The sequence below is a fragment of the Leptomonas pyrrhocoris genome (assembly GCF_001293395.1).
Source record: "Leptomonas pyrrhocoris isolate H10 chromosome Unknown, whole genome shotgun sequence".
In the NCBI taxonomy this organism is placed as follows: domain Eukaryota; phylum Euglenozoa; class Kinetoplastea; order Trypanosomatida; family Trypanosomatidae; genus Leptomonas; species Leptomonas pyrrhocoris.
In genome coordinates, this window is record NW_015438358.1 from 841,137 (window position 1) to 866,899 (window position 25,763).

The 25,763-nt window shown below is 55.9% G+C and overlaps 8 protein-coding genes across 13 annotated transcripts; all 8 read right to left on the minus strand.

The window, feature by feature from the left end:
- Positions 1 to 1,026: 1,026 nt before the first annotated feature.
- Positions 1,027 to 1,634, minus strand: ABB37_01325 (hypothetical protein; the record flags this gene model as incomplete). Of its 2 annotated transcripts, none has more annotated exons than XM_015797777.1 (1): positions 1,027 to 1,634. In XM_015797777.1, the coding sequence occupies exon 1, from the start codon at positions 1,423 to 1,425 to the stop codon at positions 1,027 to 1,029; it is 399 nt and encodes a 132-aa protein (XP_015663297.1). In that variant the 5' UTR covers positions 1,426 to 1,634. The 2 variants fall into 2 exon arrangements, with proteins under 2 accessions (XP_015663297.1, XP_015663296.1); XM_015797776.1 differs by having other exon boundaries at positions 1,027 to 1,631.
- A 442-nt stretch (positions 1,635 to 2,076) lies between these two features.
- Positions 2,077 to 4,277, minus strand: ABB37_01326 (hypothetical protein; the record flags this gene model as incomplete). 2 transcript variants are annotated; one of them, XM_015797779.1, is made up of 1 exon in its annotated part: positions 2,077 to 4,277. In XM_015797779.1, exon 1 carries the CDS (start codon positions 4,195 to 4,197, stop codon positions 2,077 to 2,079), a length of 2,121 nt encoding a protein of 706 aa, XP_015663299.1. In that variant the 5' UTR covers positions 4,198 to 4,277. The 2 variants fall into 2 exon arrangements, with proteins under 2 accessions (XP_015663299.1, XP_015663298.1); XM_015797778.1 differs by having other exon boundaries at positions 2,077 to 4,264.
- A 673-nt stretch (positions 4,278 to 4,950) lies between these two features.
- Positions 4,951 to 8,595, minus strand: ABB37_01327 (hypothetical protein; the record flags this gene model as incomplete). Its single annotated transcript, XM_015797780.1, has 1 exon — positions 4,951 to 8,595. The coding sequence occupies exon 1, from the start codon at positions 7,930 to 7,932 to the stop codon at positions 4,951 to 4,953; it is 2,982 nt and encodes a 993-aa protein (XP_015663300.1). The 5' UTR covers positions 7,933 to 8,595.
- A 736-nt stretch (positions 8,596 to 9,331) lies between these two features.
- On the minus strand, positions 9,332 to 10,890 carry ABB37_01328 (putative mitochondrial NADH dehydrogenase subunit NI2M; the record flags this gene model as incomplete). 2 transcript variants are annotated; one of them, XM_015797782.1, is made up of 1 exon in its annotated part: positions 9,332 to 10,890. In XM_015797782.1, the coding sequence occupies exon 1, from the start codon at positions 10,238 to 10,240 to the stop codon at positions 9,332 to 9,334; it is 909 nt and encodes a 302-aa protein (XP_015663302.1). In that variant the 5' UTR covers positions 10,241 to 10,890. The 2 variants fall into 2 exon arrangements, with proteins under 2 accessions (XP_015663302.1, XP_015663301.1); XM_015797781.1 differs by having other exon boundaries at positions 9,332 to 10,836.
- Positions 10,891 to 11,740: 850 nt separating this feature from the next.
- ABB37_01329 (putative mitochondrial Superoxide dismutase) lies at positions 11,741 to 13,336 on the minus strand (the record flags this gene model as incomplete). 2 transcript variants are annotated; one of them, XM_015797784.1, is made up of 1 exon in its annotated part: positions 11,741 to 13,336. In XM_015797784.1, exon 1 carries the CDS (start codon positions 12,683 to 12,685, stop codon positions 11,741 to 11,743), a length of 945 nt encoding a protein of 314 aa, XP_015663304.1. In that variant the 5' UTR covers positions 12,686 to 13,336. The 2 variants fall into 2 exon arrangements, with proteins under 2 accessions (XP_015663304.1, XP_015663303.1); XM_015797783.1 differs by having other exon boundaries at positions 11,741 to 13,308.
- Positions 13,337 to 14,941: 1,605 nt separating this feature from the next.
- Positions 14,942 to 16,290, minus strand: ABB37_01330 (cystathionine beta-lyase putative (CD); the record flags this gene model as incomplete). Its single annotated transcript, XM_015797785.1, has 1 exon — positions 14,942 to 16,290. The coding sequence occupies exon 1, from the start codon at positions 16,160 to 16,162 to the stop codon at positions 14,942 to 14,944; it is 1,221 nt and encodes a 406-aa protein (XP_015663305.1). The 5' UTR covers positions 16,163 to 16,290.
- A 331-nt stretch (positions 16,291 to 16,621) lies between these two features.
- Positions 16,622 to 19,066, minus strand: ABB37_01331 (hypothetical protein; the record flags this gene model as incomplete). Of its 2 annotated transcripts, none has more annotated exons than XM_015797787.1 (1): positions 16,622 to 19,066. In XM_015797787.1, the coding sequence occupies exon 1, from the start codon at positions 18,755 to 18,757 to the stop codon at positions 16,622 to 16,624; it is 2,136 nt and encodes a 711-aa protein (XP_015663307.1). In that variant the 5' UTR covers positions 18,758 to 19,066. The 2 variants fall into 2 exon arrangements, with proteins under 2 accessions (XP_015663307.1, XP_015663306.1); XM_015797786.1 differs by having other exon boundaries at positions 16,622 to 18,924.
- Positions 19,067 to 19,597: 531 nt separating this feature from the next.
- Positions 19,598 to 25,728, minus strand: ABB37_01332 (hypothetical protein; the record flags this gene model as incomplete). Its single annotated transcript, XM_015797788.1, has 1 exon — positions 19,598 to 25,728. Exon 1 carries the CDS (start codon positions 25,586 to 25,588, stop codon positions 19,598 to 19,600), a length of 5,991 nt encoding a protein of 1,996 aa, XP_015663308.1. The 5' UTR covers positions 25,589 to 25,728.
- Positions 25,729 to 25,763: the final 35 nt, after the last annotated feature.

Sequence of the window (25,763 nt, forward strand, 5' to 3'; positions counted from 1 at the left end):
TATATATATATATATATATATATATATATATATATATATGGGTGTGTGTATGTACGTACAACGCTCGCCACCTTAACGCCACTCCAATAATCTAGAGAAAAAAAAAGAAGAAAATGAAACATGGAAAAAAGACAATTTCAGTGGCACATAGACATCTCTTTTGTTTTTAGGGAGGTGGAGCCACTTTAAGAAAAGGCTTCACCATTGCCCATACGAATAATACTAATAAAAACAACCTCAGTTTTCCCACGTTGCATCTCTTTGGATGCCTTTGTGGGAGGAAGAAATGAATCGGCATTCATTTATCGCTGCACGAAGATGAGTCCTCACCGCTCTTGCGTCGCAGAAATGAAAGCCGCACCTCTTCGCAATCCATCGGCAGAATCGACTCGTTTCGTTCATGATGTGAAGGTGTTTGTTGTCACGCAGCCGCTACTAAACTCTTTCACTTTCTTTAAAAAAAAAAATCGATAGATACGAGCAAAGCAAAGACAAGCCAACAAGAAAATGCTGAAGCGTATACTTTCTTAATACTGTACAGGTCCGAGAAACCAATCAACGGGCATTTTGTGCGGATGCGCGTCATACGGCTCGAAATAAACTCTTTGATTGCTGTTGGGTTTTTTTTTTTAGCAGCGATAATTCACAACTCCGCAGGCATCCGTTTCGTCGGGGATGAAAAGAAAAGAGAACCTAAATTTCGGGCACCACCTATTCCTATTTGCGCCGCGTGATGTAGCGACGATACTCTAATACGTACTCCGCATTCTACAGCATAAAAGAAAAGAGGGAGCAAAACAGAAAAGGTAAGAGAAGGCACGAAACGTGTCGCCGCAGAACTAACCCATTACATCACGAACAGAATGCAGTGAGCACTGATCCTTTTTTCTTCTTTAAACAGAAAGGGAAGGTGTGAGTGCAAAGCAGCACTCGATCGGCAAAGCTAGCAACAGAAGGCAAAAGAAAGGAGAGAGCGGGAGCGAGAAGCTAAGGGACAGCGACAGGCAAGAAGTGTTGCTCGGAACTCTACATAGAGAACTCTTTAAGGCAGTGTTGAAAGGCAGCCACACGGGTCTGGCACAGCGCAAAACTGTTGTTGTTGACCTCTAAGCACAGGTGCACGTCGCGTGAGAAAATTTGGCAAGGATGCAGATTCTTTTCCTCCTCAAAGATAGGCTCCGGCTCGTTGGAGCCGAAGAAAGGAGTCAACCACGAGCGCTTGTAGTTTTTGAAGACGTCCTTAGCACTCACGTGTCCTAAACCACCGATATGGGTGCGAGCACGGTGATACTTGTCCTGCTCAAAGGCGTCATGTGCGTCGTCGTGTAAGGAGTGGAAGGTCAACTTGGTCGGATCTGCCTTTCTGGATGTCGCGGTCGCCGCGTCCGCCGGCTCCTGCGGTTGGGTGGGGGTGTCGGTTGTCATCGTTGATTTCTCTGTGGGGCAACCTGTTTTGGTTTTGTTTTTGAGTGGGGAGAAAGAAAAGGCGGGTGCTAAAATACCTACGAGATGGTGAGCGATAGAAGTGTGTCTTTCAATAAAAAGTCTACAGGTTTCCAGGAGCACCGATGGCAAACCCAAAGTGGAGGTTTAGAAAACCGGCACAGCTAACAGACGTTGGTGTGCTTGCCTGCTGCAGAGAACACACGAAATTCACGAAATTCACGAAGGACAGAGAAACATGGAGGGAAATGCTCAAATAATAGTAACAATAATAACAGAAAGTGAAGAAGACAACAGAGTGAAACCTGGGAGTTCCGATGGGCTCATCGAGACGCCTAACAGGTGTATTGCACCACTTCTTTGTAGAACCGTTTTCATCATTATTATGTGATAGCTGTGCTTTTGATGACGATGATGCTGGACAAAGTGATTCGACCTGTCTAACTTTCACGCAGTATTTCTCTGTGTCGTTTCTTTTACCGTTTGAGGAAGCTACCGAGCTGGAGCGCTATTTGAGAAATCAATACAGTAAACAAAAAAAAAAGGAGGAGGAGGAGGAGAGGAATTGAAACAAAGTTCTATTGCGTGAAAAGAGAGAAAACCAGAAGAGGAGAGAATAACGTTCGCTCTCTGTCACAGATTGTAGCTCTGGGACCTGGAATTCAAGCGGTGTTCCGCCAACAGCTGCTCGCGAAGCTCGTCCAACGAAGGCCTTTTGGAGTCCGGTTCCACCGAAGAAGACGGGTGCGACGATGACGGAGTGACAGAAGAGGCCGGTGAGGCCGAAGGAGCGGCTTGGCGACGGCCGCTTTCACCTTCGCCATTCTCGGCATGGTGATGGTTGGGACTACGATCTCCGTTTGCATTCGGCAAGGTAGCCGAATAAGATGTCCGGTTACCGTTGTGGTCGCTCTTCGATTCGGAACTGGAGGGAAAAGACTCCGAATGAGCCGGTGGAGCCGTCCTCTTATTCTCTTGTGCCTTCTTGCCCTTCGCACTGTCCGCACGGGACACAGAGGAGCTGGGGGTGGAGGCGGACAAGGACGATGACATGTAAGAATAGGCGGACGCCTGCTCTGCGGCGGTCATCACGGGGCGTCGTGTGTCGACGGCAAGCCCCGACGCGCTGCCTGCGCTTGGGCGCTCCATGGAGTCGGAGTAGGTCAGCGAGTGCGCTGACTGCACTCTCGCGTTCGTCGCTGCCTTTAATGGCGTGGGCGGCCCATCCGCCGACGCGGAGGCCGACGTGGCGCTCGTCTTTGAGTGGCTACGCAGGTGCGTGGAGATGTCGCTCATTCGTCGACCCATCCGCTGCTGCCACGCAGGAAGCAAATTGCAGGTCTGCAGTGCTTCACGCGCGGTCGACATGCAACCTAATCGATCGATGCGTCGTTCCGCTGCGACGACGGCCGGCCACTGCGCCCGGTCCAGCGGCCAGCTGTCTCCTGGGTAGTTGGTCTTCAGTAACTTCAGCGCCGCCCCCTGCGCTGGTGGCGCACCGGCGTTGCTGAAGAGCTGCGGGATGTCCAGCAGCGGCACGAAGCGTTCCTTGCTGTGGGCCAGTTCGTACAGCTCCTCGACTATTTTACGCTGCAGCGCTGTCTCGTTTTCGATGATGTGTGCGACAGTGAGGAGTCGATGCTGCTGCCTCTGTCGTGTTTCGGCGCTGTCGTTGCGCGGAGGGGGACGCGGCGTGGGATAGCACTTTGCCGTGGAACCGTTCCCCGGCGAGGACGCTGACGTGACGCCAGACACCTGCGAGGCCATGCCTTCCCTGCCGCTGTGCTGCCGCGCAAAAGCGTTGTGGAGGAGCGTAACCTCCCCAACCGAGTCGTCGGGTTTGCCGCCGTAATAGAGGAGAGCGCCGCTGGTCCTCTGTGGCGCCGATCGCGGCGGTGTTCGTGGGATGGGCAACGAAGTGCGGCTCACGGGCCCCCTAGCAGCCTTATCGTCCTTGTTGTTCGCGGCACTAGGCGGACGCCGCACCCCCGCGCTACGGCTGCGACTGCGCGCTGGCGGAGACGGTTGGAGAGGGCGAAGGCCAACATTCCACAGCGCCCCCGTCGTAATCAACCGCGACCGACGCATCGTTTCCAGTCGATGCAGCATCCGCTTCAGATTCACCTTGGCGCAGAGCGGGTCGTGGCGAAGACGAATGCTTGCGAGCGACCGCACGAGCGCGTGTGCGTCAAACGCGGTGCAGTCATCGACAACAACCTGCAGGTAATTCTCTCCGTTGCGCAGAAGAAAGGGATAGGGCCGGCTCAGCATCTCGCGCCACTCAAAGATGGACTCGGTAGTGAGCAGAGTCACGAGTTGGTGCTCCTGCAGCAGCCGCAAAAAGGTAAATCTCACCTCCTCCGATGCCGAGATATTCGTCTTGTCGAAGGCGTCACAGCAAGACCACATGCGCGTCACAACGCTCTCGCGGAGCGCGATGGCACCCAGTACCTGCAGAGTCTGCTGTTCGTGTGCTCGCAGCGCCGTCACAATGAGCTCCGCCCCTCCGAGTGAAACGAGCGCCTCTGCCTGCACATCGGAGGCAGATGTGTTCCACTTCGGCGCTGATGACGCAGCGGCGTCGGCACCCCCACCTTCGTTGCCGCACAGTTGTGCTTCGAGGGGGGAGATAAACAAATCAGTGTAAAGCTCTTGGTCAATTTGGGGAATACACAAGTCCTGGCTAAGCCGGCGGAACGCAGAGACGAGGCCCACGCAGTAGGATGCGATAAGATCGCCTTCCGCGTTAGCCATTTTTGCTCGTCGGCACAACGTCTACTGTGAAAAGAAAGAAACAAATTGTTTTCTTCTCTCTTTCTTCTTTGAAGGAAAACTGGAAGAGCGTTAAGACGGGCGAAAGACAAGAACGATGGCAGCTCCAACGACGATCCGAGGCTGCTAACGAATACGTGAGCTTAGCGCTGGAGACACAAGTAGGTGTGTGTGTGTGTGCTGTTGCGTCCTTGGCAGGTAAACACCACCTCACATTAACAAAAAAAAAAACACCGTATTCATCAACGTCTTGCGATGCGCACACCACTCACGTAAAAACGAAGTGCGACACAAAGCGGGCAAGGGTTTTTTGAGCTTTTCGTTCTTGCTCGATGTCGTTGAGACAAAATACGTGCCCATGCAGATCAGATGGTTTATTTCTTTCTTTCCCTACCTTCATCTCGTGTGCCAGGCCTCACTTCCACAACAGTGCACGTAGGTCAATGGAGTCGTTGCCTCCACAAGAAATAAAAGAATAAAAAGTCGAAAAGAGTGTCGGTACAAGCGATCTAGTACGTTGGGTAAGCGAAAACGTACAAGGGAAATAAAGTACAGGTGGCGAGAGAGCCGATCTCCGTGATAAGTGAAGCGAAGTAAAGCATTTTGTTTTGCTACTTTAACTCAGAAGAAAGAAGAGAGGCGATGTAATCTACGCCCCGCTAGGCCACAATAATAATAAAAAAGAAAGTGCTGTACGGAAGATAAAAGGAAATAGGTTTGGTATGGCGACACGTATCACTCCTGTGAGCCGCGCTCAATGCGATCGACGGCGGAACGCACTCGCTCCGCTGCGCGGCTGTTCTGGTAGTACGCACGGCCACACAGCATCTCGTGTTCCTTCACATCCTGAACGCGGAGGTGCGTCCCACACTTGCGACACGGCACCAACGTGCTCTTCACACACTGATAGCACTCCTTCGCAAAGGCGTCGCGAACGGACACGTCCGAGCTGCTCGACGGCACCTCTTGTAAGGCCAGACGATCTATGTGCTCCTTCACCTCCGCAGGGATATCCGCAAGCCCGGCGACGGCCGTGAAGTACTCCCTTAAAATTCCTTCCGTTTTCGGCCGGCATGCTTTGACGTGTACATGGTAGCCGGAGGTGCATTGCAGCTCACCGCACAGGTAGCAGGGCAGCACCTGGCGCGTCTGCTGCACGATCCCCTGCAGCATCGCCGCGACGACCTCGTTGGTGGAGACAGACGTTCCAGCGTCGACGTTGTGCAGCGTGCGAGCAGTCTCCGCACGGGCCTGCCGCGCCAGCCGACTGCCCTCCAGCACCTCGCGGGCTCGCTGTACGTGGGCGGCTTCCTTCTCGCGCGCCATCGCTGCATCCTGCGCCACAAAGCATGCCTCATCGGCATCATTGGTGTTAGTGCTGTTGCCGGTTGTTTTGGTTGTCTCTTCGCGCGGCAGAGAGGCGGTGACGTCGTGCTCACGACGCCGCGATTTGGACGGGGTGGCGTCCTCCTCCGAGCGGCATCCGTGCAGGGTAGTGGGCGGCGATGACGCCTCCGGAGCAGCAACGCGGCCCGCACCTCTCGCCCCCTCGCTTGCCTGACGGGCCGGTGTGCTGAAGCGCTGACAGGACTTCGGCACCACCGTCTGTGGCACCGGTTCCTCGCCCTCTTCTGCTTCCTCCCCTGGCACTTCGAACTCCAGTTTCTTGTGCACTTCGGCATCGGCCTTTCCAGGCGCGGCGGTTGGCCTCGGTTGCGGCTGCGAGGGAACTGCCGCAGAGGTCGCTGTTGCACGAGACGCGGCAGGGACACTTCTCCTCACCTTCTTCGTCTTCGCCTCGGTTGTGGTGACAGGCGCGGCGACGGCCGGCCCCTCAGCGCGGGCCGCCACACGTGCGCAGTGCTTCGTCAACGCGTCATGCTGCCGCGTCGACACGCGCTCAGTCTCCAGCAGCTGCGGCCCCTCCGTCGGCGTGGGCAGCGGTGCGTTGCTGCTGAGGCGCGAAAGGGTACTGAAACTGCGTGCGAGGTCAACACGCGGTGCCACGGCACGCCGGTGCGATGCTCGGTGAGCGGTGCCTCGTGGGGTAGCGGAGGAGGACGTCGTACCCGCCGTTGCGTCGAGCTTCTGACTGCGACGCCCGGAACTGCGCTGCACGGTGGACCGACGGTTGCTGAAGATGGCGTCGTAGGTGGACAGTGGGGGTGGTTTGACCGCTGCCCCGCCCTCCTCGTACAACTTGCGGTCTGCGGCCGACATGTGAGTCGAAAAGCGGAGCTTCTCCTCTGGCGGTGCGGGAGCTGCGTTGGGACCACCACGATCGCGCGGTGTCCCGTATAAACTGCTGCTGTTGCCGGAAGGAATGGCGTGGAAGGAGTGACTGCCGCGCCGGCTGCTGGTGTGCGTCGTCGGGCTGTCTTGCTCGACGTGGTCCTTGCGTTTCGCCGCAATGCTCGTTGTCATCTCGTACATGGCGGTGGCGGGACGCAACCAGAAGGCCGTCTTGCTGCCTGGGAGGGGGACCACACCGTCCTCGGATTGCTGGTGCATGGGCACCACACCTTCTGCCGGGTGCTCGTCTCCGCGATGCTCTTCCGTATCGGTCGGGGTGACAGCCACGTCCACATGTTTCGTCTTCACATTCTCCGTATTCTCCGAAACGTCTGCCGCTGGCGCCGCAGCACGTGGAGTCTTGACTGTGCTCTTGCGCCGTGGTGTGGACGTGCCGTTGGACAAGGTACTCGGACGGCCCACCTGCGAATCGGGCTGCTGCGTCCGCGGCGTGCGTCTGCCCTCGCCAGTGACGGAAGAAGTGCGCGTAAGAGAGCTGCTGCGGTGCTCCGTCACGGGTGTGTAGCCCGGCCGGATCGAGTTGCGTGGCTTCCACTTGGAGCTGCCAAAGGGTTGGGTGAGCTCGGGGGAGACGTAATCGACCGGCGCGTCCTCCTCGCCCCCTGGCGGAGCTGCCGGCCGGTTCGCGGGAGGCTGCATGGCTGCCGGGGAGAGAGGTTGCTGCTGCTGCCCTGGTTGGTGCGCCAGCGTTTTGGTCAGGTCGATGCTCGGCACAGCTGGGACGGCCGCCACAGCAGCAGGTTCCTCGTCTTGCCGCTGCGTCACGGAGCTCGGGTAGGCGGGACGCTCCACGGAGACAGAGACAGAGACAAGCGACGACAGCGAGCGGTCATGCTGTTGCTGCTGCTTGGACGGCGGCAGAGGGTCTGCGCTCCGGCGAGCCTGCGACTTCCCCAGCGCCTCCCCATCCGACGCGTTGCTGAGAACGGTTTGACTGATCGCGGAGCCGTCGCGCTGCGTAGTCGAGGGCATCTGGTCACTCCTGCGCCACGTCGTAGACATATCGCTTTCGTCCGTCTTGGGTGTCTTCTTCGGCTCCGGGGACGCCTCGTTGTCACCAGGGACAAGACGGTTCGCCTTCACGAGCATCTTGTACCGCTCAAGCGCGTTGCTGCGCACCTTTTGGTCGTCCATCCGCTTCGAGTAGTCCACCGGCAGTCGACGAATTGTCATCGACGGCGACTCCTGCGCGGTGGCGGCGGTGGCGGACTTGGAGGACTGCGCCGCTTTTTTGGGTGTAACATCGTGGCGCGTCGCCGAGGCAGCATCCGCAGTCACAGCATGACGCCCACTCCCGGCCGCGGCTTCCTCACAAGGCGCGTTGCGCGATTGGGTCTGGTGAGACGCAGCATTGGGGCACAGCGAGCCGCCCTCGCTCGAGCTGATGCTGTAGTTGCTGGTCATGTTAGAATTTGTAGCGCTTTGTGTGTGTGTGTGTGCGTGTGTGTGCGTGTGAGGGCGCTTTTTTTTTTTTCAATGAAGGTCTAAGCAAACAAATCAATAAGGTTAGCGAAACGTATCTAGTAGAAGTAAGTAGCGTATTATTCTTTTCTTTTCTTCTTTAGAGGGGGTACAAGATTGCAGTGATAAACGGAAGAGCAATTTAAAAAAAGGAGTTTCTAACAATAGCAATTATATATATAATTAGTATGAGTGAAAGAATTGTGCGTGGACTTGTTGGAGTGCCGCGGGTGCTGCGAATCACCTGAATTGTAGCGTTGCTAAGAAGCAAGGAAGAAAGATGAACAGCTGCAAGAAACCAAAAGGTACTGAAAAATTGAGGTTACTGCGGACGGGTCCAGATGGAAAGCAACAGGGGAAAAAAAAACCCAGTAAAAGCGGAAAGCAACAGGGGAATGCAGAGACCGCCTCGTGAATTCTTTCCTGTGATTGGCTTCTTCTTGGCTGGACTTCTTTTCTCTTCTGCAAACAAAATGAATGCGGTCGTCCCTTGATGTGCGAAACCCACTCAAACTCGGAGCTGGGCTGGGCCAAGGAAAAAGAAAAGCTGCTGCTCAGCAAAACTGTGGTTTTCTTGCTCCCCGTGGCTTTTCGTCAGCGGACATCTGTTTTTAAACATGCAGTTGTGAATAAAGAAGAGAAAAACCGAAGAGCAGTGATGCGAAGTGTTCAGGCGCAACGGGGACAAATGAAAAGACAGAAATAGGAAGAAATGTTGGGAAGAGAACAAGAAGGAGAAGTGGTGCGTCTTCATCCCAACCGAAGCGGGTAAATCTAGCTGGTGCGCGTATGTGCATATATATGTTTGATTCGCGCGCCTTTAATAAAAGTGCGTGAAACGTCACCCTGCAGCATCTCTGAGAACTTGGTATTCACCTTGGATCGAACTTTAGTGCAACAGCACCGCCATTCCATCAACATGCTCAGGAGGAGTACACAGACTTCACGCGACGCTGAAGAAGGATAAAGAACCGCAACGGTCCCAGACGCGTGCAAAAAAGAGCGGATCTTCGCTGGAGCGGTCCGACTGTGTTCAATAAGAAGGCGACGGTACTTGTTGTTCTCTAGTCAGATAAAGTCGTTTGTTGTCGATAGTCTAGAGGCTACACAATAGGAAGTGATAGATGAAAAAGAAAAATCAAGCAACGGCTGGAAACGGCGGAAAGAGGGTGATATATATATAGGCGCCAAGAGGCACACACCAAGCTGTGAAGTGAGAACAACAGATAGCAGAATGAGAAAACAGCAAGACACTATTGCTCGAGACCCATTGACGCGCACACGCACACGATACTGTTCTCAGTCGGAGTCTTCCGTTGCATGCACATTTAATTCTCTTGCCTTACTTGGCGTAGTTGTTGGGGTCTACAGAGCCAATGTCGTTCAGGTAGTAGCCTGGCACGCCGGGCACGGTGCCCATAACTCTATCCCAGTCCTTGCCGAGCACGCTGTTGCGCGTGCGCGAGTTGCGCTCCTCGGCGTAGATGGCGCCCTTCAAATTCTGATCGAACTGCTTCGACCACTCCTCGAAGTGCTTCTCTTCGCGCAGCGACGGCAGGCCCAGCAGCTGGTAGAAGCACCATGCAAAAACGGTTAAAAATATGGCCCATGTGATGCCGCGCAGGTGAGGCGCTACGTCCATGTCTCCAAAGCGCTCTGACGCCTCACCCGGTCCGGCGTACATTGGGTGGTGCGCCGTCCAGCGATGCAGCTTCGCATCGTCGTACCACATCACCTCGGGGTGCGTCCAGTGATCGTAGACGAGCGAGTTGTCCGGGTGGAACATCGGATTGGCGAGGGTGTACGTGCTCCACGGCGAGCTGTTGTTGCGCCGCATATAATGGAAGTTCGCGTTGTCGCGCAGGTACTTTTGGGTCTGGCGCACCATCATATCACACGTGGCGGGATCCGTGACGTAGCGGTATTTCTCGAAGCGCCGGCGGACAACTTTGTAGGCGAGGTTGAACTTGTGGGCGTTGAGCTGGATCATCCACATCTGTAATTCCTTCAGCGCCCAGCGGTACAGGCGGCACACTCGCTGCTTGTGCGTCAGCCGTGGGTCGTCGATGATGGGGTCGAGGTGGCGCACGCTACCCGTGAGATCGTAGATGTACGCGTCCGATTTGTTCTCGTACTTTGGGTTGTCAAGAATACGCCAGCCCTCGTAGTTCTGCAGCAGCGGTTCGTGCAGGTGCCACTCATGGTACTCGACCATGCCCCCGCTAAGGAGCACGCAACTGCGGCGCATCATCGCGACTCGGTTTGGATTTGGTTGAGCAAAACAGTCAAGAAATGTATGTGTCGCTGCCGCGACGACACAGCATCAAAGAGAGGCCTTTCTCTTTTGTTTTTAAAGGTACCAATGATGGTAAACGAGGGAAAAAGAAGAAAAAAGAAATGAGTGAGTTGCGGCGCAGCTCCAGACCTTTCTAAGCGCTGCCCAACGATCAAAACACTATACAACGAGTACTACTGCTACCAAATACAAGAGGGCTAGTCGAATCGATCCTAACGTTAAGACGCTGAGCGTGTGGTGGTGTCGTGCGATACGGAAACTATATATATAAAGACGTTAGCGGGCACCGCAGAAACCCAAAAAAAAAAAGCAGTAAATACGAATGCCACGCACAACACAAATGCGCCGTTGAAGAAGACGGTACACCAGATTTACGAGATCGATGTGTCTTTTCCTTTTGTGACTTCTAAAACACTTTTTTAGGCAGATGCTAAGGGGGGAGCCTGGCTTGCAGAGATTCCTAGGTAAGATGCGAGCACAAACGTTGCCGCTGCCGTTATATTTCACTACCGTTGTTTGCTTGTCTGCTCGTGAGCACAGCCTCGTGCTACTGGGCGGAGTTCAGCGTGCAGCACAAAGCGTACATCCGTTGTAAAACGGCGTACCGTTTTCGGGGGAAAAACAAAAAGAGAAAGAAAGAAAAGAAAACGGGAGGAGTTGTGGAGGAGGGAGGAGGGGGAGGAGGAATATGAGAACGAGGAATGAAAGGAAAAGATCATTGTAGGAAGCTAAGAGTACTGTAGCACTGCGAGCGAAACTCAGAGTCACAGCTTTTAAAATGACGGGACAGCTACACTTGCGCCGATGCTACCTGCTGTGGTTGTGCTCCCGCCAAATGAGCTGCGCAGTCCTACATGCACGTTTGCGTGCCCACGGAAACACGCATCTCCGCCTAGTCGTGCGTATTGGCAGATAAAAGAACGGAGGCATTTTTCAATGGAGGAAAGCGTGTCTCTGAGACACGAAAAATGCTTAGCAGACAGCACGCTGTTTTGTTGCGTTCTCAAGTTGAATGATACACTGCGGAAAGACCGAAAGATGCAAGAGAGGGCAGAACCAGCAAAGCAAGGACCAAATATTTTAGAAAAAAAAACGAAGAGAAAACACGTGTCTTGGTAGCTTCTAAACTAAGAATGTTGGCGTTTTCAAAAGCGGTCTTGTGGCGAGCAAGGTAGAAGACAGGAACGCACACCTATGCCTGACTCGCACGCATGGAAGCCCTCACAAAGAACTCCAATGAACGAAAACACCGCCATCACCGCGTAGTAGAAAAAGAAAAAGAAAAAGACGAGCCAAAAATCATCACCGCTGCACTCACCAAAACGGAAAGGGGAAGAAAAGGAGGGGAGCTTACTGACGTCTTACACAGCTAAAAAGAGCAGCCGGAAGAGAAGAACGAATCAATAAGCCGCGCCGCTCCTTCTCTCCTTCTCTCTCTTGTTCTTCCGCATCGCTTTACCAGAACTTCATCTCGTAGTATTCCTGGTCCGTGGCACGCTTCCAGTGGCGCTCCGCCCAGTGCCAGTCTACCACGTCAAAGTACTTCGACAGGTACTCCGGTCGCTTGTTTTCGTAGTCGATGTAGTACGCGTGCTCCCACACATCCACGCAGAGCAGTGGGACGTGATCGTAGTTCGTCAGCGGGCAGCCGGCGTTACTGTACGACATAATATCGAACTTGCCCGCCCTGCGATCGTAAATCCAGTAGACCCAGCCACTGCCGAAGAGGTTCTGCGCCGCCGTGATGAACTGCTTTTCCAAGTTCTCCACGGAGCCGTACTGCGCCGAAACCGCCGCGGACAGGTCTGGAGGGATGTTGCTGCCGTAGGGCTGAATGCTCTTCCAGTAAAAGGAGTGGTTGAAGTGCTGGGCGGCGTTGTTGTACACGCCCGTCAGTCGATCGTCGTTGGCGCTCTTCACGATGATGCTATCGAGCTGCATCCCGTACAGCTCCGTCCCCTCAATCAGCTGGTTCAGCTTTTCCACGTAGGCGCGGTGGTGGCGGCCGTAGTGCACGCGGATCTGATAGGACGAGAGAAGCGGCATGCAGCCTTTGTACCAGGGGAACTCCAGCGTCGGCAGGTAGAAGAAGCCCTGACATTGGATGTAGTTCTCGGAACGGCGGATGTACTCATCTACGCGCCAGTAGGTGGAGCGGTATTTCTCTACGTAGTAGTCCGGCGCACGACCAGAGCGGTTGCGGAACTCGTTGTACTGATCCATGAAGCTGAAGCGGCCCATCTGCACATCTGCCTTTGGGGTGTGCATCGCAAGTCCGGTGCGGCCTGCCGACGCGTGGGCCACCGCAAAGCAGCGAGGCGGCGTCGCAGGGTCGGTGCCAACGACGGTGCCAAGGAGGCCGGCGGCGCATACCGACGAAGCAGACGCGCGACGAAGCATTCTTCTTGTTGCTTCACTTGTTCTTTTTCCCCACTAAAGTGTCGTTGCTGGTGAAGCCAACGAAGTGACGTTTGAATCGAGAGGTTCGAGTTAACCTGCGGAAGTTTAGGATTCTTTTTTGGTGCTGTTGCTGTGCGCGTAGGTGTGAGTTTGTTTGCCTCAATGTGCTTGCCCTTCTCACGAGTTGATCTGGATGTGTAATAAAAAGGCTGATGAGTGTTTCGATAAACTAAGCTATAAATGGGAGAAGGAGAAAAAAAAAGAACGTTTGTTCTCTCTGTTTTCTCTCTTCTTTTTTGTTGTTGTTGTTGCAAATTGTGACTACTAAGGAGCTAACTAATAACAGTCTGGGGATATATTTCCGTTGAGCAGCTGTGATCCACAAGCAGTTGTTCAAATGACGCGCTTCAATGGAACACGCAGCGCTCCCATCAGAAAGACGATCACAAAGCAAATAGAAGAAGACACTAATCTAAGCAGCGCTACACTGCTCCTATTGCGTTGATCGGCGAGCTTCGACTTCTATTTTCGTTAGTGATGCCTGACAAGTACTATGAAGGGTGAAAGGGAAACTAGACGTAAGAATTTGGCACGATCGACTTGCTTGCTTTCTTCGGCTCTTCTACCTCAATCACGTTCGTTGCCCAAAGCTTTCCACCCGTTGGTAATGATATGATGATGTACAATTATAGAATAAAGGGAGAAAGGCCAAAGGTAGAGAAGGAAGTGAAAGGTATGAAGTGCAGAAGACATTGCGCAACGGAAGAAGGCGAAAAGCACAGGTTCTGCGCGTTTGCAGTGCAGTGGAGAAGTACACCGCGTTCCGCCAGTGAGGAAGCACATCTTAAAATGCCGAACTTCAATTGCGAGACTCACTAAACCAGTCGCGCCTGAAGGCACTACATAGTACTTTGCATCGGTGCGCTTAAACATACAAAGACGCGCTACTGTTGGGTTACTACGTTTCAATTGTTACTATTTTGTTTTTGATATATCCGTGTCCGTGATCACTAGAATTATTTTTCAATTCGTTCGTCTTCATCGTCCTAATAGAAAAGGAAAAGCTACAGCACAAAGCAGTCCATTTGGGGGGTTTCTTTTAACGAAATTGGAAGGGGCAAAACGCCAAGCTATCACGTTGCTGACTATTTTTCTCTTCTTCTGTGATTGAGCACAAGATGATTGCAAGAATAGAAGAGGAGACTTCGTTAAACGCGCACCTTGCTCACCACCTGTGTATTACCCTTAGTGTTTCTACTTACCAGGCGTAGATGTAGAGGCAACCACTACAGAAATCAGTTTAAATACACGAAATTCACAGCGATGTGTGTCAAGTAAAGAAAAAGAAAATGACAAAAGAGCCAAACAGGAACAAAGAAAGGGAGCGATGCCCCCTGAAGATAGCGCAGGGAGTAAACAACAGCAGCGCGTTATCAAGCAAATTATATGCGTGCAGAAGTCAAAAAGTCGACTTTTTCGAAGTGGAGGTCTTTAGAAGAAGAGGCGTAACGCATGCTCCACCATTAGAAAAAAAAGTATGTTACGCAACAACGGATTTAATTACAGGGTCGTTATGCCGAACTGACTTGGTGGGGGGAATTGTAGCGAGACAACGATCGACGCTAGTGAGTCACAACAAGAACCGGAAAATGAAAAAGATAAAAAAAAACCTAAGTGAACACTGGCTGTCAAAAATTATTTTGAGAAGGTTTTTTTTAATTATACATATTAATAGATATTCTCGGCATCGCGCTTGTTCATCCTCAAAGGTGTCCAATGAGTGCCACAGTGTGGCCGAAAACCTCTGTTTTGGTAGAACGAAAGGCTACTCAAACTAGACTTTCATTCCTTTTTTTTTTTTACGGTCGCCCTTTACGCTGCTCAACCTGTGAGGTTACACGATGAGCTGGTCATCCTTTTTCTTTTAAAAGGAAAAAGAAAAAGCGAACAGACAATCAAACAAAAACAAGAAAAATTAATAATGAATGAAAGAAAGAAAGAAAGAAAGAAAGAAAGAAAGGAAATTAGTTTTAAGAAGAGAGAAAGAGAGGCGTGGCAGGTACGCGCGCTGGGGAAAGAGCAAAAGAATTCCGTAGGAGCTACCGCGCAACGCCGCGAAATGAAACGTGTGTGTGTGTGTGTGTGTGTCTGTACGTACGCATGTGCATTCTGCGTGGATAAGTTACATACAAAAAGCGCAGCAGCTGCCTTGCTCGCTCACCTCTCTCCCCCTCACATTCATTTTTCTTTTCTGTTCTACTCGCTGCGCAGGTGATCGAAGCCCTGAGACAGGTCGTCCTTCAAGTCTTCCATGTTCTCCAAGCCGATCTGGTACCGCACGAGCAGGCCGCCCGGTGCGAACGCCGTCGCAGTGCGGTAGGAGGTGCAGTCGTAATACATCACCAGGCTCTCAAACCCACCCCAGGAAAAGCCCATCTGGAAAATCTTGTAGCTGTCCAGCATGTGCTCGACATCCTTCAACGTGTACTTGGGCAGTAGGATGACGGAGAAGACCGCCGTGGACCCGGTGAAGTCGCGCTTCCAGATCTCGTGACCCGGGCAGTCGGACATGGCCGGGTGAAGCACCTTCAGCACCTCGGGGCGACTCTCCATGAAGCGCGCCATCTCCAGTCCACGGCGCTCTGCCTCCCGCACGCGCAGATACATGGTGCGCAGACCACGCAGCGCGAGGAAGCACGACTCATCACCGGGAGTGGATTGGAACAGCATCAGCGTCTCCTTTATCGTCGGGAACCACGTCGCGTTGGCCGAGATGAGGCCCATGATGAGGTCGGAGTGCCCGCTGAGGTACTTGGTGCCAGCCTCGATCGAGATGTCGCAGCCCTTCGCATGTGCATCGAAGAACAGCGGGGTGGCCCAGGTGTTGTCGATCAGCGTCGCCACGTTGAACTCGTGTGCCACCGCGCACAGCCCGGGCACGTCCTGGACCTCGAACGTCTGCGACCCAGGCGACTCCATGAAGAGGGCGGTCGTGTTCGGGTACTTGCGCAGCAGCTCGCGGAGGTCTTCTGGGGTGATGCAGGGGTCGTAGTAAACGGTGGAGATGCCTTTTTTGCTGAGAAAGCCATCGCAGAACTTACGCGTGGGAAGGTAGGCCGTGTCCGTCATCAACACATTGTCGCCAGCGTTCAGCACCGCCATCAGCGCGTACGCCACGGCCTGCGCACCGGAGGAGAGAGCGAGCGTGCCGGCCCCGCCCGTCAAGGCGGTCCACGCCTTCTCCAGGTTAGCGCGAGTCGGGTTGCCGAAGGTGCCGTACCGGAACTCCGCCCCCTTCATCGTGGAAGCGGCGAAGTTGTCGAAGAGGTTGGTGGAGCCGCGGTAGATCGGACAGTTGATGAAGCCGGACTGCTCCGCAGCACAGCGGCCAAGGCGGTTCATCATCGTCTCCACTGAGAGCTGCGGCTGCTGCGGCTGCGCGGGCTGGATGGCGTCCTGCTGAGGCTGCTCCGACATGGTGCCGTATCTTGTTGTTGCGGACGTTTGGATCGGATTAAAAGTTTTATTTTATCAGGAAACCTTCGTGTATGTGCGTCGATGAAAGAAGACAGAAAAGATAGCGGAAGAATGCGTTATGGTGCAGCTGTGTAACGTGACGAGCGACATTCAAATAATAATACAAAGAGAGATAAAACCAGAAGAGAAGATTGTGAGGTGAAGAAACGCAGTAGCTACGCACACCCAGTGCCCTAGAAAACGGGTGGTAAGCAACAGATATATATATATATATTGGTCTTGCCAACTATACAGCTTCAGTTTTAGTTCCAACGCATCTCCGGCAGTCTTACACTAACAATCCTTTGCGTTTGCCGCTTCATTCTTGAGTGTCCATTGGCGCCGATAGAGGAAAGCCTTCGTAAGTGGGCGCGTGAAGGCGATCTAAAGTGTAGGTGAAAAAGTAGGAGAAAGAAAAACTCAGGAGTCCTGCGTGCGTGTGCCGTACTTGCATGCCTGCGCTTCGTAAAACCGATTCAGCTTTTGCAGCATTGCACGGGCCTCTTCCAGGGGTCGCTGCCATGGCTCCGCTTCGCCCCGCAAGCGCTGCGTCCACTCCCGCAGCACTTGCTGCTGCGCTGTGAGCAGTGTATTCTCGTAAAGGGCTCCACTAGCAAACTGGAGAGAGGAGACCTCGCGCTGCAGTTCTGCGATACGTGCGTGCAGCTGCTCTCCGTGTTCGGAGGGACTTGCAGCGGTCTCTGCCACCGTCACCACAAGTGCATCATTCGTGCCTTTCCGTGAGAGACTTTCTTCTTTCCAAGTTTGGCTCTTCTTGCGGGCAGCCAGCGAAGCTAAGCTGTGTTCCCCATTCTTTGAGATATGGCCCTCGTCAACGGCGATCGCAGTCAGCTCATCCAAACGATGCTTCCGTCGCTGTACATCACTGCGTCCTCGAGTGATAGCACGTTCAAGGTCATCGAGCTGCTGCCGCTGTGCCGCTACCCGTTGTCGTTGTTCGTAGAGGCGATTCTGTACATCACGCGACGCCGCCTCCTCGGTCGGCAGGAGAACCTCCTCCAACTCTCTTCTCTCTCGATTCAGCCGCTCCCCTTCGTCCTGTACTCTGTGGCAGCGCTCCTTCACCAACGACAGGCGCTCCTGCATCGTGGAAATGAGAAACTTTGCGTTTTCACGCTGCTCCTGTAACTCAGTCAGGCGCTGCTGCAACCCGTCCAGCTCCTCCCGCTTCGTTTTCTGCTGGTTGACCGCCAACGTCGCCGCCGTCTCCAGCGCCCGTTGTGCTTCAAGCAGGCGTGCGTGATCCTCTGCGATGCTCTGCGCCTCCACCTCCACTGGACCACGCAGCACCGCCAACTCACTCTCCAGTCGGGCTCGCTCGCCCTCCAGCTCCCACACGCGTCGCGTGAGGCGCCACTCCTCTGCCGCTGCCGCCTCTTCATCGCCGCTGACATCCTCCTCCTGCCGTTGTTGCTGAAGTGGTGGTGGGGGTGGTGGAGAGGACGAGGAAGACGCACATGCCTTATTGCTCGGTTCAATCGCTGGGGCAGTGAAGTCGGTGGTGCCGATCCCGTCGACGCGTTCGTTTCCAGCGCCTCGTGCAGCGGACATCACAGGATGAGAGACGAGGGACGGCAGCGGCGGCGGCGGCGGCGGCGGGAGGAGCTGCGATGGTCCACTGCCGCCGGCTACCGGAGAGAGAGAGGAGTTGTCACCGCTGGGCCGCTGCGTCTCGTTCAGCAAAAAAGGCGTTGAGGGGTCCGTAGTCGGCGCGGTGCGACGTATTTCCAGGGTGGGAGAGAACGGGGAGGAGGACGACGCCGTCTGATTCGGCGGCGACCGCATCACCGTGGCGGGCGGTGGTTGCACAGACGCAGAGGCGACGCAGGCCGTCAAGAAGTCTGCGCCGTGCTTCGCGTCCTTTTGGAAACCGTGGCAGAGCTGCACCGGAGTCGTCCCCAACGTTGTCGCGCCCTTCATGTCCGCAAACACCGCGGAGGAAGCGGACGGTGAGTAAGGAATGTGTAAGGACGACGTGGAGGGAGCGGTGAAGAAGACGGGGGCGGCGGTGAGTTTTGCTGGCTCGTGCGCCGATGGCGGTTGTGCGGGTTGACGCGGTGGCTGCGGCGCTGGGGTAGAGTCGCTAGCTGAGGAGCTGGTGACGGGGGACGCATGCGCTACGTTCGTGCGTTCAGCAGTATGATTACCATCTGCCTCGCTGCCTCTGGTCGATGGGCCTGTTGGAGGCACAACCGCCTTTTTCACCCTGTTGCCTTCACTCGCGTCTCTGTCCGTGTCGCTGTCAGAGTTGCGCGTCAGAGAAGCTTTCGAGTTCACCGTACAAACCTGTGGAGTCGTCGGTGAACTCCTCGCCTCGTTGGACAAGGTGAGACTCACCGATGCGCTGGTAGGATCAGCGACGGGAACCACAGCAGGGTAGAGCACGGCGGCCGCCGCCTCGGTATCCATCGCTGTCCGCGGCACCGGGTCCCAGGTGGATCGACCGGTGCGACGATTGACGTAGTAGGTGCGCTGCGTGCGGGGATCCTTGCGACAGATCCATTGACTCGAATAAGAAGAGGCAGATGTCGACATCGCGACGGTGTCTGGAGATATATTGGTGTATGATGTGTGTGCGTGTATGGTGTTCCGTTTTTTTTTGGGGGGAATATACTTTCTACCTGGAATGGCAGTCAAGCATCTGCAGATGCCGTCACATAAGCCGGAAAGCGCTGCTTTTCTTAAAGATCGTATTTGTGGACTTAAATCAACAACAATAGAGAAAAAACAAATAGTGAAAAGAACGAAAGAAGATCAACAAAAAAGTGAAGTGACAATTGAGAAACATCGAATAATAATAAAGGAGGGACATTTTTTTCTTCTTAATTCAACTGTGCACAGCACTTGAAGTGTGTTAATGTGAAGTGTGGAAGGCGTTAAGGGGGGAGGGGGGGATTGCACAAGTGAAACGAGAGAAAAGCGGTACGACGTAATAGGCCCACGGGGAGAAAGGCGCTGTATTCGTGGTTTTTGTTTTACTATCGTGTCAGATTAGCAGGATCGGTTATTGTGAGAAATACGCCTTTACGATACGGATTCGTTTGTCGGCAGCTGTCTCTGTTCCCACTCCATTTCGTGTGTTTTCTCTTTTATCGCTTCGTTAAATGGCACTCAAACGGGTCTTTTTATCATGTGAGCTCGTCATGTGTTTTCAGTCTGCACACAACACTCTCACGTAATGTATGCCTAAGACAACTTAATCGAGTTTTCTTTAACAACCCATTAAAAGCACAAGAGCAATCGCAGCACACTCCGTACGCAGAGTCTCACAGTTGGTCTCATGGGGGCGGTCCGGTGATGCGGCTCGCCCCTCCCCCACTTGTTTACCCGAGCCCCCCTTTCGACTAGCCCTAATAATATGATCACTTTTCTCCCTCATTCACGCGTCTTGCCCATGAGGTGCTGCCGTGTGTACTCGTACATCGCAATCGCGCCCGTCACGTGCACGTTCAAGGAGCGAATAAGACCGTACTGTGGAATTTCTACGCACACGTCCAGCAGGGGGATCAGCGGCGCCGGTACGCCTTGCCCCTCCGCCCCCAGCACCACAGCGCAGCGCGCAGGAAACGAAAATGCCTCCATCGAGACGCTGTTTGCTGTCTGCTCAATGCCCACAATGACGTAGCCGCGGCGTCGCAGCCCCTCAAGGTAGCCCGGCAAGTCTTTCGGCATCACCTCCTCCCACGGAATCCACAGCTCCGCACTGCGCGCGGCGGCGACGAAGTGGGGGTGCTCAAAGACCTTCTTCTCCGGCACCACAATGGACTCTACCGCGAAAATCTCGCCGCAGCGGCACAGCCCAGCGATGTTGACCGGGTTTTCCACGAGCGACCCGACGACGATGATGGACTGCTTCTGCTTGCGCAGCGCCCGCGGGTGCAGCTCGTTGTAGACCTCGCTCGTCCACCACGACGATACCTTCTTCTGCACATTTGCCGTCGCAGCGTCGACCTCCTCGCCTGCGCTACCGGCAACAGCAGCAGCAGCGGCACCACCCGGCCCCGCCTCCGCCATCGGGTCACGCGTCAGCAGTTCCGTCGCCTCCTGCGTGTAGTCGACGTAGTAGTCGCACGGCGTGGTGGTGTGCGGGATGGCCGCGAAGTCCTTGAAGACGGACACCAAGTCACCCACGCGGAGGGTGGCGCACAGGTCGCGCACACGCAGCAGCTCCATGGGGTAAAGTGCGCCGATCACGCAGCACAGCTCCGTTTCGACGAAGCGAATGCGCTCGAAGGCGGCGGCGGGCAGCACCTCGGCCAGCACCGTGTTCGCCTCCTTCCGCTGAACGCAGAACAGACTGCGTGGGCTGCTTGCCACGTCGGTATCGAAAAAAAGCATGTGTTCGTGCTTCTCACGGAACTTGATGTGTTCGGGGGCGTGCAGGACGTAGTTGTACACCGCCTCTACGGCGGCGGAGAGTGGCCGGCCGTGGGCGATGCGGCGCTGGCAAATGTTCACGAGGCCAATGTGGCTGATGATGCGCAGCAAGTGCTGGTTTGATGTACTCTGCTGGAGAATACGGGGGAACAAACTGTCAAAGGTGCCAGCAGCCACCTCGTCCACAGCAGCGGCAGCAGCAGTCGCGTCCTTCCGTGGCGCTCGGTCCTCCTGCCGAAGCAAGGCGTGACAGGCGATCAGAATGTAGCTGCCACACACCTGCGGGCGCAGGCTGTAGTTGCCCAAGACCTCACTCACAACGGTGTACAAGCCTGGATGCTGCTCCACTAGGCGGATCGCGTACAGCTCCATGAGTCGACGCACGCTTCCCATGTTATTCACCGTGACGCAGTGCGAAACGAGCAGCCGGAAGACCTCCTCGATCTGCGGCAGTGGCACCGGTTGCTGCGGCTGCGCCAGACAGGGCAGCAACGCACACAGGAGCTGCCATAAGCGAATGCGGGTGCGGTGAGTGCGGGAGTTCGGCATGCACGGCTCGTGCGTCACAACCGGGTGGCACACGTTCATGCGAAGCAGCTCTACCGTCAGCGGCACCGCGCGGCCGGCCACGTCGACGTGGCAGCACCACAGCAGCGTCGCCACAGCCATAGCGCGCCCGACGGCGGAGAGGCGGGTGGTGGGCGGGTAGTACAGCCGCAACGCGTCAGGCCAGCTTCTCAGCAGCGGCTCCGTCACGGCCACGGTGGACTCGTTTTCCTCCTCATCGCGGTTGGTGTTGAAGAGCACGGCGGCGTAGAGCAGTGCGTCGCTCAGCACCGGCCAGTTCTGCGCGGGGTTGTGCAGCACCTGCAGCGAGGCCGTCATAGCGGCGAAGTACACGTCGCGATCTGCCGTCTGCGCCTCCTTGCCTTCCCCTTCCAGCACACGCAGCAGCAACGCACGCACGTACTCGGGGTGGTGGGGCATGACAAAGTGCAGCACCGTGAAAGCGAGGGCGGCGAGGCGCGTGTACTGTCGTGCGCCGACCTCCTTCATGTGACCCCACATCCCATCGGCGATGGCGATGTAGTCCACCACACGCGGCACGTTCGACGATGCCACCCAGACAAGCAGGTCATACACACTCGCCAAGTTCATGGTCCAGCACTCTTCCAGCTGACCCAGTGCAAAGCTCTGAAGGGCAGCCACGATGCTTTCAAAGTCCGCCTGCGAGGTCGTACAGCCCTCGCTCGAGCGCGTGTCCTGGGCGGAAACAGGGCCGAGGCAGAGCGCGAGAACATAGAGAAGGTTGTTACGGTAGCGGCCGTGTTGCCCTAAGAGGGTCGACCACGACAGAGGCGACAACGCGCTCGGCATCGGCCCAGTCGGCACGCGATAGGTGAGGAGGAACATGAGCTGCTGCAGGTAGGATTGCACCGCCTGAGACGACAGCACGCCGGCCAGCGGGCAGCGAGCCACACCACCGTGCGATGCCGTCGGCGACTCGCGATCCGCCGGCAGTGATGACGGGTGTAAAGGAGGGTGACCGTCGTGCTGGCGCGCCGTGTCCACAGCGTTGTTGCTCACGGCAAGAAACCCACAGAGCTCACTCTGGAGGAGGCGATAGATGTTACGGGTGATCACCAACACTGCCGCCACCCGCTCCTCATCCGCCGCTTCGTTATCGTGCTTTCTCGCAGATATAAGAGCTTTGTAAGTCTCCACCGCTTCCTTCAAGAGACTCATGAGCTGTTCAACGTGGAGCGACACATCGAGGTATCTCGCTGCGGCAGCAACGGAAGACGCGTCTTGCGTCGATGAGGCCGCGTCACCGCTGCTGCAAGCAATCGAGTTGACGGAGGCAGTGGCGGCGGCAAGAATGTCGAAGTGGGCCGTATGCATCACCGTCCACACCAACTCGTCAGCGCCGTCTACGAAGAGGGAGGTGCCACCGGCCGCTGCGTTACTAGGGCCCACGGAGACGGCGTGCACGGCTGCGCTGAGGCTTGCCATGACGTGCGTGTGCAACGCCGCTGACATAGACTGCAGGGTGGTACGCAACGGCCACAGCTGCCCGCACACCTCACTGCCGAGAGTGTGCTGCAGCTCGACAAGGCATGCAGCGCTGCTCAGCAGTTGCGCAGGTGTGCAGTAGGCCCGTGTTTGCAGCGACGCCACCGTCGAGGCGATCGTATGCGCGGTGCAGCGAATGAGCTGCGTATCCCGAACGGAGCCAGTGCGAGTGAGCGCGCCTATCAAGAAGAACGCCTCCTTCACCTCCACCACGTTTACAGCAGCGACAGACGGAGTCGACGAGGCCGTCTGCAAAAGTCGCTTGACTCGACCCTCCAGCCCATCCGCGTCCAGCAACTCGTCAACGAAAGAAAAACAAGAGGAATCGTGCTCTCCTTCGGGCACGGGGCGGCGGCGTTTATCCAGCATTTGCGCGCTTAGCTGCACGAGCCACTGTTGCAAGAAGCGTTCGTCAACCGAGGCACCGACGAGGCCGTACTGCCCACTCGCGTCCATCCCGGTGATGCTGTGCCCGCCCGACTCGCCCAGCGGGCCGCACATGCAGTAGAGACGCCAGAAGGACGGGTGCTGACGGCAGCGGCGCGGGGAGGCGGTGGCGGCGACAAAGGTGGTGAGCGCCGCAAACAAGATCGCGGTAACGCGCACGTCCAGCCAAAACGGAACGTTCTCCTGCACCGAGTCACGCATGAAGCGATGCAGACGCTGGAGGACGCCCTCGTCGAGTAGGATGGGCTCTGCGTCGATGTGGTGATCGAACAACACCTGCCCCATCGCAAGAAGAGTGCGGGCCAGCACACATACGGTGAATCGTGGGGGTTTGTTGAGGGTGGTGTCGAGCAAGCGATGCAGCGCATCGATGCGGCCACTCGTGCTGACAGCATCAGCATCAGCACCAGCGCCATCCTTATGCCAGCGAGTGAGGAACAGAGCACTGTAGAACCGTTCTACCTCTTGCGCCAGCGGCTCGATGTCCGGCACCGCCTTCACTTCCGTGCCTTCGAATGCCTTCGTATCGAGAAAGGAAGCCGAGATAGGGATCCGGTCGAGATCCGCGCAGAGCCGCGGGTCGGACGCACTCTGGAAAGCGTCCTGGAAAAGAAACGCCGCAGAGAGGGACTGCAGCACGCGTTGCGGCAGCCCCCATACGCGGCGGAGACCCACTTTGCGCACGCCAATGTTTGGGTGCAAAACCAACTTAAGAAGCAGCATCTCAATCCACCGCGTGTGCAGAGCCCCTTGAGTAGAAGGCTTCGCTGCCTGCGTACACGGCGCAGCGCGCGCGCTGCACTCTAGATGTGAGTTTAGCGCCGCTACCAACGTGTCAAGGCGGGCCATGACAGGCTCGATGATGTGCCAGCCGTACTCGTTCAGCGACTCGAGCACAAGAAAGAAATTGTCCCACGCCGTGGCACTTGGTGCTTCGCCGGTGCTGGGGGAGAGGGGGCTGCTGCACCAGAAAAACAACGGGTGGAACTCCACCATCGCAGGCAGCGGCGCCGTGGTGGTGGCGTGCTGATACTGCTGCTCCTTTGTCAAATACACAATGCGCTTTAGAAGGTACTCCACGCGCAGTTGCATGTTGGCACGATGCCCGGCATCCATCTCCGCCGCCGTTAAGCTGCGGTGCATGGCGCTGCTCAGCACGCCCCACAGAAAAGGAGAGTAGCGGAAGTCGGTCGCGGGCTCGAGCGAGGGCCGGCGAAACAAAAAGTCGAAAAGGACGGAGATGAGCAACACCACATCATCGCAGTTATCGCCGTAAGTAACGTTGCTGACCGCCACACCAGCGCCGTCCTGGACAGGAAAAGGTGTCGCCGCCGTCGCCAGCGTATACAACAGGCTGTGAATGAGTTCTTCGTATCGCTGCAGGCCCTCATTGCCGTCCAACAGCAGCAGTGGAATTAGCACCCGCTGGCAGATGAGTGCCGTCGGCACGGTGCAGTGCTGCAGTGTGGTTGCCTCCGTCGATGTCGCCATGAATGCCCCTAACGTCGCGAGACAGCACTCGATCAGCTCCGCCTTCAGCTGTGTCACGCGCTCTATTGGGGGAAAAGGGTAACACGACGGAAGAGCAGAGCAGGAGCTCGCTTCCGCAGCCGCCGTGGCAGCGTTGCCATCGCAGGCATCCTTCACAGCTACCGATGCCTCAGTGTTTTTCTCTCCTGTGGCTGGTCGCTGGGTGGGGGACCGCGTACGCCTGTTCGCCTGCGAATTCGAAGCGTCAGCTGACTTCTGCTTCCTCTTGTTGTTTTCCTGAGCGCACTTGTGCTGCAGGGCCGGGTCTACCAGCACCGCGCCGCGCAGTTGGAAGGGCCTGCACACCACCATCAACGACACACACTGCCCTAGCAACTCGGTGGCCAAGACCGCCGTGAGTCCGTCCTCGCGACCCGCTCGAAGCGCCTCACAGGCAGCACGCAGCACGCGGTCGCAACAGCCCTCTGGCAAGAGACTCAACTGACCCACCGTACAGCACGCCACCGTGCAAGTCTCCGCGGAGAAGGGTGGGTGGGCCATGAGTAGCTGGAGCACATAGGATTGCCACTGGTCGTGTACTTCGTCCACCCATGCGCGAGACGCGGGGGCCGCCGTTGTTGGGCCTTGTGTGACGATAGTGTCCTGCAACGCAGCTTTGTGCGCCCAAAGAAACCCAATAAGCGCACCGGACGCCGCGACGAGCGTCGGAATGGAAGACGCAGGAAGTGAGGCGGAAGCAGCACGGAGAGCGCTGCTTCGAGAACTCCCCTCCGAGCGCAACGTCTCCGGCCACTGAACCGACATCATGTGTGCCAGGTGCGCACAAAGGTCTGCGGGTTGGAAGGCGCCAATCAGGTCACAAGAAACAAGGAACAGGCGCAAGGCCTGCTCTTCAGCATCGGGGGCCGCATTGTGTCTTCTCCCGCCTTCGTGGCGCGTCGCAAGCCGATCGACGAGAGAAATGAAGAGGGAAGACATGGCGGCGATAACTTAATCCTGCAGTTGGTTGTCCGCTTTGCGTGCTTTCCTCAATCGACTCGTGGCCCGCCCCGTATGAAATGGTTCGCGGAGCCGGAGTGGGGGAAACAGTGCTGTAGTTGCGCCTCGGTTCAGTTGACTTCAGAAGTAATCGGCAGGAGGGGGGTTATATAGC